We start from the raw sequence: 14,978 nt of genomic DNA on the forward strand, positions 1-14,978 counted from the left end.
TCTCGAGGAGACTGAAGGAGGTCCATCTGTCTGCGTGGTGGTGGATATCTTTGGCCAGATAAACTGAAACTATCTGCATGGCTAGACCATGATTGTGATTTGGGTGTACTGGGTGAAAACTTGGCAAATAACGGAGAATTTCTTGGTTTAGATATTAACATTTGCAACAAAATACATCAAACACCCAGCTGCTGGGTAGAAAGAGAGAGCTGTGAGCAATGAGAACAAGGCGTCTTCACCAGAAGAAGTTGATCATTTGTCTTGTTTTCAGCACATCCACCTACGCCGCCGTTAGCCTGTTTGTCGAGTGCAGATAAATTAATTAGGCAGGGATGTGGATGAAAGAGGGTGATCGTTCTCCTCTCTCTCTTTGTTTTGTCTCAGAAAATTGGCTGGCTAGAAAGTGAATAGAAGGGGATTATCAGCGTCACCATTATTCCTTGTGTGGGCAAACTGTGTAGGAGGGCAGCCATTTTGTGATTAGAAACATTACAACCCAACAAGTTAACACTGTGCCTGCTTTCCTTTGGTCCTGATGAAGACCTTACTGAGGACTCTGAGGACTGGGGTGCTTCTATGAGGAGGGACAGAGGATAATGTGCATGGATGGATATATTAATTGATTTTGACCACTTTGGTCCAGACTGAAATATATCAACAATTATTAGATGGATTGGCATGAAATTTGGTACATACATTCATGTTCCCCTCAGGATGAATTGTAATAACTTTGGTGATCCTCTGACTTTTCATCTAGCGCCACCATCAGGTCAAAACTTCAATATCTCCAATACTTTGGTTTATTAAAATAAATACCAGAGAAAATAAGGAGCCTTTGTGACTTGTGTTTACTGCTAATTGACAAACTAAGATGGTGAACCTGCTAAACAATATACCTGCTTAGCATCCACAGCATGTTAGCATTGTCGTTGTGAAACTTTGTCATTTAGCTAGTGCAGCCTCACAGAGTAGCTTGCGTGGCTGTAGACTCTTAATCCTGTTTTATCCTTTTCTAACCTTTAAAATGATCAACACGTACAAATTATGTCCCCTGCTACAGAAATAAATTAGTTACCACATTAATCTTTTAATTAAGTGTCTCTGTTGTTTCAAAATTGATTTGAATATTTCACAGATCACGTACGAGGCCCTGGCTGAAGTTACAGCTCATCTTTGACCTTTCGCTCCCTGACGAGCCACATGGCAGCCTGAGATCCTACAGAACAGCGCTGTTAGCCGATCAATCAGACCTACACAGCGTCTTCTGCACTGCCTGCTGTACAGGTACCGATAAATTCAATAAGTGTAGGGATCTCCTCTCTACCCCTCAGTTAGCATGATCCCAGTGAGTTCACTGCTCAGTGATGGACCAGCAGAGACCCGCTGCACTAAAGGAAGTTTTTTTATACTGAGAATCTATTTATCATACTTATATATTTGACAATATTTCATATCAGTAATGATAGTATTTTATTAAGTAGCTTCACTGCAGAGGCGTTGGGACTCATGACTCACTGTGGATTAAAATCAATTCTGTTGCCAGGCATTCAAATATTTTCTAGCTTGATGTTAAAAACAGATTACTGTATTCAACAGCAGCAGGGCAGTTCATATTGCCCAAAACTACAAGAAGCTCTATCCAACGTCATATATCAATCAATGTATGAATGGAATTTGTTCCCTCAAGAAATTAGTTTGTCTGAATATTACTATTAAAACATCACTTGAGCTTATGTGTATCTTCTGGTGTTGTATTTGGACGACATGAGTGTAACTGTTGCATGTTGTATTTTCACTGTCAGTGGTCTTACAGTGTTACAGAAGTATTACCAACAAAAAATACTTAAAATATCAAAAGTACAAGTACTCGTTCTGCAGTAAAATGTCTCCTGTGACTGATTTATTAGACAGAGGGACAGAGAGAGAGAGAAAGAGAAAGAGAGAGACAGACAGAGAGAGAGAGACAGAGGGAGGGAGAGAGAGAGAGAGAGAGAGAGAGAGGGAGACAGACAGAGAGAGAGACAGGGAGAGAGAGAGGGAGACAGAGAGAGAGAGAGAGAGAGAGACAGAGAGAGAGAGAGAATGAGAGAGAGGGGGGAGAGAGAGAGAGAGAGAAAGAGAGACACAGACAGAGAGAGAGAGAGGGAGAGAGAGAGAGAGAATGAGAGAGAGAATGAGAGAGGGGGGAGAGAGAGAGAGAGAATGAGAGAGAGGGGGGAGAGAGAGAGAGAGAGGGGGGGGGGAGAGAGAGGGAGAGAGGGGGGGACAGAGAGAGAGAGAGAGAGAGAGAGAGGGAGAGAGAGGAGGGGGGAGAGAGAGAGAGAGAGAGGGGGGGGGGAGAGAGAGGGAGAGAGGGGGGGGACAGAGAGAGAGAGAGAGAGAGGGGGGAGAGAGAGGAGGGGGGAGAGAGAGGAGGTAGTTGTCTTCAGAAACAGTGAACAAACACTCTGACACTCAGAGTCGACGCGGCAGCAGAGCTCTGCGCTCAAACTATGGATGTTTGTTAAGAGGGAAACAGTCCGAGAGAACAGAGATAAATAAAGAGGACTGAAGCAGACTGCCGGTGGATGTGTGAGTCTGTGGCCGGGCTGCGGTGGATCTGTGCCGGCCCCGGTGTGAATGGGATTACGCCGGTTGTTCCGTGTCTCCTGTCGGTGCTGCTGCTGGAGGAAACATGCGGCTGCAGAGCTTCCCGGTCCCCTCGGTCCTCCTCCCGCTGCTGCTGCTGCTGCTCGGGTTCTGCAGCGGCACAAGTTTCCCAAGTAACATTAACATAGGTGAGTGAGCGGCGGGCGGCGGGGTGTCTGCACCCAGGGGCGCTCCGGGACCATTTGGAAGAGTATTCCTATAATATCTTAAATATTTTCTGCATCCCAGATTATAACTCAGAGTGTGTGTAAAACTGTATATTCCTATATGTCTAATCTTACTTGCAATTATACATATATACACATATTTACTAGGCGATGCATTCATGTAATGACGCACTGTGAAAAGCTCTACTCCAATAATAAACTAGTTCGCTAACATATCACGAATATATTTATATCCCTTTTCATGTAAAATGTACATAAAATGTTTTTGGAAGATTAATGCTCCAGCACTAGCGCATACCAAAGTGAGTCCCTGTAACATTCCCATTACTGATTCATATAATAACCCTATGATATTGAAAGAATATTCCTGTTATGACTTATATCGTGTTTATGTAGCTCCACTCAGCACTCCTGTAATAATGCCTGTGGCCGGGATTCCCTCTGTGCCTTACAGTATGTTAGTATTCATATATTCATGTTGTGACTTATTTATTTTGTATTTTGCACTTTAAATTAGCCCCATAATGACGTAGATGTGTTCAGGAGCTACAGTCATATTGTTTTTTCATTTCATCTGACTTTCTATTGCGGGAATGTTACAGGAATCAGCACCACAGACAGTCAGATAGCAATACAGTGTGTAGGAATCAGCACCATGGACAGAGACTGTGACTCCTGTTACATACTATAATATTCCTGTTGCGACTGTTGTGTTTCAGGTATTCAGTGTGTAGCAACTCATAATTAATTAACTAATTGTTGCAGCTTTAATTTTAGACATTAGTGGTGTCACTAGCAATGTTTATAATAAGGTGGTGTGTTTCATTTTTTTTAAAACTTTTTTCATCATATTCTTGTTGTGTCATAAAAGTGCTCAGTGGTACTTATGGTTGTAAATCCCCATAATAATCTTGGCTTAGTGTGTTAAATGGTTCCTGTAATATTTCCTGTGGGACTTCCAGGCTGTTGGGACTGGTAGAGTGTAGCCTGCATTCATTCTTTATACTATTTCTATGATATTTTTATTGACTTTTACTCTTTCACTAAACACCAAAGGTAATATGTTGAGTTGTTTTTTGTTTTTTGCTTCATTGTGCTTCATTGTGTAAGCAGCATTTTAATGTTTCAGCTGGTGGAGGTGGAGCTTTTTTTTATTATTGCATATCCTGTTGGGTAGTTTAATGTATAACAGTGCGTCATTTTATTTATTGATCATAAGTTTTGTATGTAAAATCTTAACCAGGAAAGTACCTTGTTACAGAGGCTGTCAGATAAATGTTGTGGAGTAAAATGTATAAAGTAGCATGAAATGGAAATACACAAGTAAAATACAAGTACCTCAGAAAACTATGTGAGTAAATGTACATTTGGTTCATGACACTTAAATAGAGCAATCAATCAATTCAGCGTCAGTAATTCAGGAATAATGTCAGTGCGTCTCTGTCCAAAAACTTCACTGTGACTTTTGTACACTGGATGAATCCTCCGTCAGCTCTTTCATTCCCATTTGAGCCTCGACTGGTTTGGTCACATTCAGTGTGGATCAGGCAGCTGTGGGTTGCCGAGCGTGTGACTCTCCCAAAATGAAGTTATAATGCGATTCATTGGACCACGGGTCCCGACTCCTGCTGCGGTTTCCTCTCAGGTTTGGTGCTGATGTAGCATCAAGTTGAACTGACCTGCATTTTCACCAGAATAAAATCACTCCTGCACTCCGTGTGCATCTGACCCTGCATACCAACCAGCGAGGCTGCAAACCTCAGCCTCAGCATTAAAAATCACTAACATTGGTTTTCTCTGTATGTTTATTGAATCAGTGACCCCTTCTGTCAGAGCAGATGGACTGCTTCCAGCCTTTATAACTGATGAATAAATCATAACCTATTCTGATAATATTCATATAATATCCCCATATTATAGTATGAGTAGTTTCAATGGGTAAAATATGGTTATTAGATTCTACTTTAGCTTGAAAATAAATCTCAGGGACTTAACCTAATGGCCATTCTTAAAATCTCTCCTGTTACTACGACTTTGTTGACTTTGTTTGTGTGACACTTCTATTATATTCCTGGTTATTTTAATGCAGTGTTTCAACAAGCAGTGGTGTAATGTAACTAAATACATTTACAAGTATGGTATTTATAATTTTGAGGTACTTGTAATTTTAATTTGAGTATTCCCATTGCATACTCCACTACACATTAGAGGGGATGGGAAATTCTCTGCATTATGACAACTTTTACTTTTGATAGTTTAAGTACATTTTACCAAGCATACTTATCTACTTTTACTTAAGTAACATTTTCAATGCAGGGCTTTTACTGCTGATGAAGTATTTGTGTGGTATTGCTACTTTCACTTAACAGTAAGCAAGTAAATTATGTGAATACTGCTTCCACCACCGTAAACAGGTGATTGTAAATTAAATTTAACACAGTCCATAACACTCAATTTGTTGTTTTTGCTTTTTATTCATTTCACGGTATGTTCTTGAGTCTATGACATTACTTGTCCCTTTAGTTATGGTGTGCATGCTCTTATTTTGAAGGTGTGGCGTCAGTGCCGGCTGGTGCGATGTTAGCGCGTTGAAGTGTCTCCTCCAAACAAAGCAAAATGTTGTATTTTGTGTTTGTTTAGCACCTCGCTGATGAAGGCACAAGGTTTGTGACTATGTCGTTTCATATTGTGTTTAATGTAGAGCGACATTATAACCTCTTTTCACGGTTTTACAAAGTTTAAAAGTGAGTCTGCGTGAACTAGCAAGACTGCTATATTAGCTTTCCGCGGTAACTTATCAGTTAACGCACTGTGACGTCATTGCCACAGTATACAGTATATAAATTATCTGATGGAGTCGTGCAGCTATAAAACATAATAAAGTCTACTCTCTAACGATTAGTACACTTGACGAGTGAACTATCATTTTTAAAATTATTTTTATAATCTTATAAATCTTATTTTGATAAAATCGTTTGAAACATCAGAAGACTGTGAAAAATGGGCATCACAATTGATGACATTAAATGTCTCGTTTTTAGATCACAGTTGAGAGAATATGAGGGTAGAAATGAAGAGTTCAGTTTATTGGGCTGTTTTCTCAACAGCAAGAGCAACAGAGGACAGAGAGTCATGACAGCTCCTGTACAAAAAGACATTAAAAGTTCATTTTAACATTTGAATTCAACAGCTGTAAACACCAGAGCGACTCTCTGTACATTCAGTGCAGTAACGTACCAAAAAAAACAGCTCTTCCTACTTCACCACAGAGAGGACAAGAGGGTTAGTCAGTCCGAGTTTAAGAGTCTGTTCAGGTAATTTCCCTGTGACCCTATAAACCATTATGTTGAGAGTGTGTGAGTGCCAGGGCAATAGACAGAATGGGAAAAAGGAAAAGAGGCGTTTAACCGCAATTACTGCAAACCAGACTATTTTTAGTGACTCGCAGTGTGTTGTGAGCTACCATGTATTGTGCTTGGAGAAACAACTTTGAGCTTGATTTTATTCTTAAAGGTACCCTGTGGAGTTTTAGACTAGGTTTGGGAAATATGTTGAAAATTGAATGTGAAAATCACGACGTTACGATGGCAGAGGGCTCAGTGGTCGATGACTATGAGCCATCGTCCATCTGCCTAACCCAACCTAAGAAAACCAACCAATAACAGCTTCACATGCCTACATTTGACTGTCGACCTCATGAACAACTGTTACTTATTTGTCAAACATGAATGTTTTCCATCTGATTTTATTTATGAAGCTCAAACTAACAGGGTCACCAAATTTCATAGAGTCTAATGTGAAGATTGTGTTTTTTGTTGAGAACCACAAATTTCAGTGGGAACATGTCGCCCCATCTGCACATTTGTTGAATTCTGTTGAAACTGGTAGAGATGAAAAAAAAACCCAAAAATATTCTTACTTAGACTTCTGGGAACAAAATCATGCTTGTAAACATTGAGTTGGACAGTTCCCTCCTCAGCTTTCCAAAATATACAGCAGCTGAAGAATGTGGGCTCACAGTGTTGTGTAACTAATCAAACAATCAGGTAACACTTTATCAAACAGCCATTTAAAGCTCAAGACTTAAGTTGATCAATACACAATAATGCTTTTTGTAGTCCTAAAACTGATGAGTGGCTCTGTCTGCAGATTTTGAATTCATGCAGAACATAAGCTCTGTGGTTGGCGTAATCCAAAAATGTTTACATTTAATGCCATGTATGTCTAGCTGTCAATGTTATTTGCCTCCATTTTATAATCAAAAGTGAAGTTTTGGCTGATGTGAACAGTTATTTGGTTCTTTCTGGTGCGCTCTTTTCTTCTCATGTGCTTTAAAATAATAACCCACTGTGTCTCTGTGTGTTTGTCAAACAGGAGGCCTTTTCCCCACCGGCTCCCATGAATACGAGGTGTTTCGTTTTGCCCTGGCACAGCACCAGGACGTCCCCAAACTTGTGCCGCAAGTGGACATGGTGGACACAGGGAGCAGCTTCGCCATGACCTACGCCTGTAAGTTCAGAGACAAAGATGTCTCATTATCTGACGTGAGGCTCTGGGATGTTGGTGGAGTAATTCAGCCAGATATTCTCTCTGTTGCATTCAGATTTGGAGACATTTCTGGATTTAGCTCTATGAAGTGAGATTTTTTATATCAATTCTGAATCAAATGACTTTAAGGAGAAAGTGTTGCTCATAATGCTGATCCCAAAGAGAATAAACACCCAACTCTGCAGCTTGACAAATATCTCATAGTTTCGTTTTTACGGCTCATTTCCTGTTCGATTCAGTCTCAGTGTTTCCAGCAGCAGCAGGCAGCTGTTTTCATCAAACAAGCTCTGATAAAACCACTGTACACTACCTGCCCAGCAGCAAACAGCAGACAGACACAGTTCGAGACTAGCTGTTGAACATAGTGGAGCATTTAGCTGCTAAAGAGCCAGATATTTCCCTCAGGTGTTGTTAAGAGTCCAAAAACAGAGCTTAAGGGAGAGTGAATATTTAGACTTTCATCGGGTTGACACAAACACGACTCCAGTGGGATGATAATGTTGGTCTGTGTCTGCTGGATTTGGAAGTAGGCGCATTTATACGCTAATGCTACGTCTGTGATGTGTTTCTATGAGGTTGATTGTCTTTCTGCCCTCTAGTGCCCCAGAATGACTCAACGCAGCTTTACATTTTAAGACATTAAACAGAAACAAGCAGTGTGTTTGTGCAGGATGTTTTCTGAAGGTGTGTTCAGACAGAAAACAAAGTCATTTTATGCCCGAATTTGACCAGTGGATTGTTTGTGCTGTCCGTGTTTATTCGCCACAAGCAAGACTGTAGCTGTAAGCTAGCTAGAGACTGACGCAGCGATTTGTCTTTGGCAGTGTGTCTGTGAGTGTTTTTGTTCTGCTCAGCCTGATTGAACTCAACAGAAACTCCACTTTCTGTTAGTTGTATGATTAGTAGATTAATCAATTAGTCAAGCGACAGAACATTTGGCAACTATTTTGATCATCGAGTCATCATTTCAGTTGTGAGAATTTGCTGCTTTTCTTCATCTTATGGGAGAGTAAACTGAATATCTTTGGGTTGTGGACTGTTGCTCAGACAAAACAAGTGGTTTTGTAAGATGTCCTGTTGGCCTTTAGGGAATTCTGATTGTGAACATTTTATAGACCAAATGAATAATCGATTAATGGAGGAAATAATTATTTCTTTATTTTTGTTCCTCCAGTGGCTAGTGAATGTATTATTGAGATTTAGTGTTTAGTTAATGTAACATTTATATTAGATGTGTAACATCAGTCTCTGTGCTGCCTGTCTGACTGTCCTGCAGGTTTGTGAAGGCTGTAGTCACCATCACGGGTCAGTGCATCATTCTTCCATCATCCAGACTTCATTCAGCAGACTTGGGATTTAGGGAGAGTAAAACTAAATGGAGGCAGGCTTTAAAAGAGCAGACAGCAGCAGTAAATGGACGTGGACCAGAGGGAGCTCAGCACTAAATGGACTCTGGCTCCAGGGAACGTTCAGTACAGTGCAGTAGGTTTAGAGAACAATGTGCTGACCTTGTTTTGTTCTGTCCAAAACGCTGAATTTACCAGCCAGTCTGATTACACCTGAGTTTAAATCTGCAGATATAATGACCCTCAGTTCAACCACAGACATGAGCAGCTGCCTTAGTCTGATGTAAGCTATTTACAGGTATATTGTCTTGATACTGAGATGCACACCCTTTATCAGGGATGTGGCCAGCATTTTACAAATACTGAGATCCTCCCTCCCCATGGACAAAAACTGAACATTATAGGCATCATAAAAGAAGACTTTATTACAAAACAGGTGTATTGGTTTGCATTAGACTTTCAGGTGTACCTAATAAAGTGGCCACTGACTGTACAGTATATTAATTACTTTATTGTGCCTCTTATGGGGACTTAATGTTTCTGGCAAATAAATATTAGGCTTATATCCTTTTATTAAATTATTTTGTCCGCCTAAAAGTAGTCAAATTTAGATATACTAAGTCTCAGAATACTAGAATCATCAGACAAAAGCTTTTAATTGTATGATATGAACTACTGGTTGCCTTCTGTATCTTTAAGATTAAAACTACAACTTTAATGTTGTTTTGAGATTATAAATTCCTTAGCGATGCTCTGTCAGATTTAGTCTTCGTGCCACTGCCGAATCCCAAAATGAGTTTCCAGCTCGTTCACAGTCGTTTATAGTCAACAAGTGCAGTAACAAGTGCCTGTGTTTTTGCTGAGTCATGCTTTATACATGTGCAGAGTCCCATAGAGCAGGTCTTCACCTCTCATCTAACAGAATCCCTTCCTTTGATTATGTTGCAGCAAAGTCTCTATACTGCAGGAGTGTTCTGGGAGAAACTCAGCCAGGTGAAACTTCACAATCAGAACAGACCTGTCTGTGAGGTTGACACTCACAGACATGTATTACTCATTTAACCCCAGTTTAACTCTTTATTAAAGTGAGGAAAATCTGGCTGAAGTCTTGCAACAAAACACAGAGGTCTTTTACTTCTTAATGAAAGAAAATTTCTTCTTTGGGTGAACTGTTGATCATATTATATTTATATAAAAATCTGTGTTCAGACAGAAAGCAAAGTCATTTTATGCCGAATTTGACCAGTGGATTGTTTGTGCTGTCCGTGTTTATTTGCCACAAGCGAGACTTTAGCTGTAAGCTAGCTAGAGACTGGCGCAGCGATGTGCCTTTGTGTTTTTGTTCAGCTCAGCCTCTGATTGAACTCAACAGAAACTCCAGATATATATATATATATATATATATATATATATATGTGTAACGTCAGACATTGCAGGTTAAATTAAACTTCACTTTTTTTTTAAGATTGATTACTTACTTCTGTTTTCTAAGATATTTCTGGAGCTGTTTCTCCACCATCTGGGTGTAAGCCGCTCTTCCACTTCTTTTGTGCATTGCATTGCATTGTACTTTATTTTGTCACTTCTCCTTTTTGAACACACTAACACCTGCTTATTATGGTTGTGAAAACAAAGTATAATATTTACCTCTGAAGTGTAGTGGATTAGAAGTATAAAAATAAAAGTACCTCAAGATTGTACCTAAGTGCAGTACTTGAATAAATGTTACTTTCCACCACTGATCAATGGCCAAAACTACAAAAATAAGACCTGAATGATCCTGAAGCAGTGGGATTGTCCTGATTCTGCTCGGTGCTGCAGGTTATTTTTTCTGAACCAGACGTGAACAGAGTCTGAATGATGGAGCTGCTGCACCTGAGCTGATCCCACCTGCCCTCTGGATACTACTGACAAACCCCTCTCTGTCTCTGTCTCTCTGTCTCTTTCTATCTATCTCTTTGTCTCTCTCTTGTTTGCCCTTTTTCATTCTGTCTGTCTCTCTGTCTTCTCCTGTGACGTTACTTGTCTTCATTTCTCTTCCCGTTTGTCTTACTCATTTAGCCTCTCTCTCTTTGTGCTCTCATTTATCCCACCACACTCTATCTCCTTTTCTCTTACACAGAAGGCTGAAGGATTGAGATTTAAATTGATTTTTATTGTAAAATACTTCTAATCCAAGTAAACTCTGGGCTTGTATTGGTGGTCTAGACAGACAAGCTGTCAAAGAGGATAAATCAAACATAGTCATGAAGGTTATTTTGTATTTCCAACAACTCAGAGAAAAGTCAACCTGTAATTGAGCTTAAATTTCTATAGAAGTTTCATTTTGTACCATATTACATAGGTGGTATATTTAGTCACTTAACAATTTTCAAATATAAAATGACATTCAAAAGTAGTGTTTAATTGATCTTTTAATAGAAGCTTTACAATATCAACGTTTTGAAATCTGACTAATGGCCTTAATGATACTTTTAACTGCTCTGCGCTTCAGCTGTTTCAGCGAACATTAGCTTCCCAGACTGACAGGAAGAGCTGCCTCACAGCTTCCAAAACTGGTGGTCCTGCTTATTAGATTGGTATTAAAGCTTAAAAAAGTGATCTAATTTAAATGCTTTAAAGTTTAACTGGCTGTCTGAAAACAACTTGAAGCAATCAGTGTTATTGTTAATAAGAAGACACCCCACTCTGTTGGTGTTTTTGAACAGCAGAAAGTGGCCCATTCTCAGGGCGTCTTGGTGGTTAAGATTCATACCATATTACATTGTCATACGTTTCCTGTCTGTCACTACACTGTCAGCTCTGGAATAAAGGAACAAAAAAAGCCCATTGTCTATCTTTTCAAACGTCACAATGATAGACTGGTGTTTCTTACATTTGGAAATCTTTGGTCGACTGTAAATGGTACTGATACCGTCATACAGAGAGCATATTAACCAGACAACACAGTGTTTAAAGTATTTTCATTTGTAATTTGGCCAGGGACTAAAGCTATAATTTGCCTTTATAGCTGTAGAAATGGTTGGTAAGTAATTATTTGGTGCCAGACAATTTGTTTTTACCAAATTTCCAGAAAATTGGCTTTAGACAATGTGAATGAATCTGCGTTTCCAACCCCTACTGTTATGTGAATATTAGTTAATTGGTTGAAGGAGATAAACAGTTGGTGGCACTAATTCTCCAGTCAGTGCCATCAACCAAAAAGTGCCATTGCAGAAGAAGAGGTTTTTTCATTTCATTAAAAGAGCTCCAGTCAAAGCTCAAATGATGTTTCATGTGTTAATGTGAGGAAGGTTACAGTCTCTTCATCGCTCCACACAGATGTTTTCGGCTCTTCAGTGGAAACTTGAGCGAAGTCACATCCTTCATGTACGTCATAATTTATTCATGAAGTCTGTTACTGTTTGGTTTTTGTTGATACACCAACTTTTTCACCTCAACCAAGCTTTAAAAAAATTGCAATATTTTGATTTTTTTCCACTCTTTTTTATGTACAGATTGAAAATGCTCGTAAAAACAGGTGGAAAAAATGCAATTATTGTTAATGATGTAAAATGTTTCTCTCTTCTTTTCTTTCTCTTACTATGATACTCCCACTCCCCCCCTCTCCCTCTCTCCCCCTCTCCCCCTCTCTTTGTTTGTTGTTTCCTCCCTGGTCTGTTGTTGTGTGAAATGTAAAACAGACTGAGCTCTGCCTCCTGTGAGACAGGCTCTACAGTCGGAGCAGAGCAGCATGGCTGCATCTGAGGTGGAAAAACAAATATTTCCCTGAGAGCAGAGACTCAGTCCTCAGAGCTGTTGCATCTGACACTTCACAGTTTTATACAAGCAGCTCAGATTGAGCTCAGAGTCACTTTTATCAGGAATTAGTCTCAACGATGGCAAGGTGCAGGACTGACAACTGGTCTGATGTAACAATACAAGGACAGTGAACCACATTTTCATCACTACATGACCTCTGTGGACTCCTGGGAAGATTTTTATATTAAGGAAATGGTAAGACATTTTGGGAATTGTCCTTCCTTGCAGAAAATTAGATGAGAAAATAGATACAGCTCTAGTGTCTGGTGGTAAATACGGTAATATGAAGCTACAGCCTGCAACCGGTTAGCTTTGCTTTGCACAAAGACTGGAAAGAGGGGGAAGCAGCTACACACACCTAATGTAATCTAAACCCTCAATGACGCTTCATATCTCGTTTGTTTTTTCCACAAGAAAAATGAGTAAAAAAAACAATTCTTTGTTTTATGGGAGGTTACCTTCCGGACTATATCTTGACAAACGAAGACTCTAGAAAGTTAGTGGTCCCGACTATACTAAGCTAAGCTAACCAGTTACATATGTACTGTACAGACATGAGAATGGTATTGTCTGTACAGTCAACAAGAAAGTGAATAAGCGCATTTCCCAAAATGTTGAACTGTTGCTTTAAAGCCAGTAAGACGTGGTTCACCTCTTTGCTGTTTTAGTCTGGAGACCACTGTTGATTTTACTCTAACTAACTAGCTAAATACAGTAGAAGCTGCTAAACTACTATAGCAATGCATCTTAAATGCTATGTTGTGGCATGTTGACATTTGTTGTGCTTAATTGGTCTGTGTAATATCTTTTACAAAGCTCTGATTCTCCTCGAGCTCCAACATTTGGAGCTAAAGTCAGAACAGTTCAGTGTGTCACAGTAATCTCATCAGACATTTTGTATCCCGCAGGAAACTTCTGCTGCTCACCGATTGCCTTTATCTCTTGTGAAATAAATCATATTCTTATTTTGAGTTGACTGAATCTTATCTGTTTTCTCCTGAATCTCCCCTCAGGAGAAATAAGGAGCAACAGCAATGATCAATCTAAGACAAATGATCCAAAGCTATAAAGAAGAAAGAAAATCCTTATTGGGAGATGCAGGATTTCTCTCAGTGCCTCACCTGAGCTGACGGGAAGTGTCAGTCAGTCACTGTCTGATTTAGAGATAAAGAAGGACCGTCTTCTGTGTTTGTGAATTGATCATATTTGCATATGATGTGATTAAGTTTCTAGTGTTAAAAGACCAGCCAGTCACTTTTTTGTGTAATAACAGCTTCCTGAGATTTAAATGAGGTGTTTGGTTTCTATCACAGACTGTTTGTTCTTTTGAGACATACAGTATGTAGGTATTGAATCCTTGAAGGCTTTTGCTAACAGTTTATTTGCATATAAAAGAAATTGGTTGTTTAATAAGGTTTGCCTGGAACAAGATCTCAGTCCCGGTTGATTTGACGACACCTGTTGTTGCTGGTGGTAATAGCTAGTGTCTCTTTTAGCTTGCGTTTTTGAGGTGGAGGTGAGCCCTGATCCAATAACCTAGAGTACTATGTTCCTGCATGGAAATCTCCTGGAACTCATTTCAGTCACAGATCTGCTCATAAAATGTCTTAAGGGAACAATGTTGAACATTATTAGCTTATTGCACCTGCGTTGGTATTGGTGTATAGAACTACTGAAATGCCAAACTAGTTGAGGTCATTTCGAAACAGTGTCATCTTTACATAGTTTGTCCACCACACAGCACTGGCATGATGCTGTTTCAATTGTAAATTGTCCCACTCAGTGTGTATCTTGGTAACAATTAAAAAAATAACAAATAAATCTAAGGAATCTATATCATAAGTATTTGTTTATGTTTTGTTATCGGCCTCACAGATCCAGTATCAGTCAGGCTATACTGAGGTGAAGTGTAACAAAAAAAACGTGAGTTATTCTGTCAAATAATGGTCTCTTCCTTTGAAATCAATCCAAACCGGAAGGTCAAAGATGGTGCAGGACTCCATCCTTTCTCACCGGCTACAATGCTGCTAACAGTGGAGCACTCTGTGCTGACACTTGACTATACATGTTTTATATTGACTTTAATTGGGAAATTTCTCTAACAAATAGTTTTTAGTTACTTTTACATGTGCCTGATATATTTTCTTTCACAGCTTGTACTTCACTTATAAGATTTCCTATCATCTGGTGAGCTTGTATTGTCATCATTCGTCCCGTAATAAATGTTTTGAGCGGATTTGTGACTGAAAAAGTTCCCAAGAGATATCCATGCAAGACCGTGACACAACCTGACTGACGAATACATTGCTTTTCCTTCGGTTGCTTTGCGATAAAGGCCTCCCCGTGGTTTCAGTAAATAAGGAGGCCGATATCAATGAGATAGAATCACAGACAGTAATGCTGCATCATTTCCCGTGAATCCTTTGTGCATATGAAGGTACCAGTAACAATAAACCATGAAAACTAT

The 14,978-nt window shown here is 39.5% G+C and overlaps 1 protein-coding gene across 1 annotated transcript in view; it reads left to right on the forward strand.

Annotated features, from left to right (window-relative positions):
* The first annotated feature begins 2,674 nt into the window (after nucleotides 1-2,674).
* Nucleotides 2,675-14,978, forward strand: part of LOC139295553 (glutamate receptor 1-like) — a 62,287-nt gene continuing 49,983 nt past the window's right edge. The window contains exons 1-2 of the mRNA XM_070917754.1: nucleotides 2,675-2,777; nucleotides 7,191-7,325. Coding sequence (XP_070773855.1) covers nucleotides 2,675-2,777; nucleotides 7,191-7,325 — 238 coding nt within the window. The remainder of the gene's footprint in view (nucleotides 2,778-7,190; nucleotides 7,326-14,978) is intronic.

Source organism: Enoplosus armatus, chromosome 13 (genome assembly GCF_043641665.1).
Source record: "Enoplosus armatus isolate fEnoArm2 chromosome 13, fEnoArm2.hap1, whole genome shotgun sequence".
Lineage (NCBI taxonomy): Eukaryota > Metazoa > Chordata > Actinopteri > Centrarchiformes > Enoplosidae > Enoplosus > Enoplosus armatus.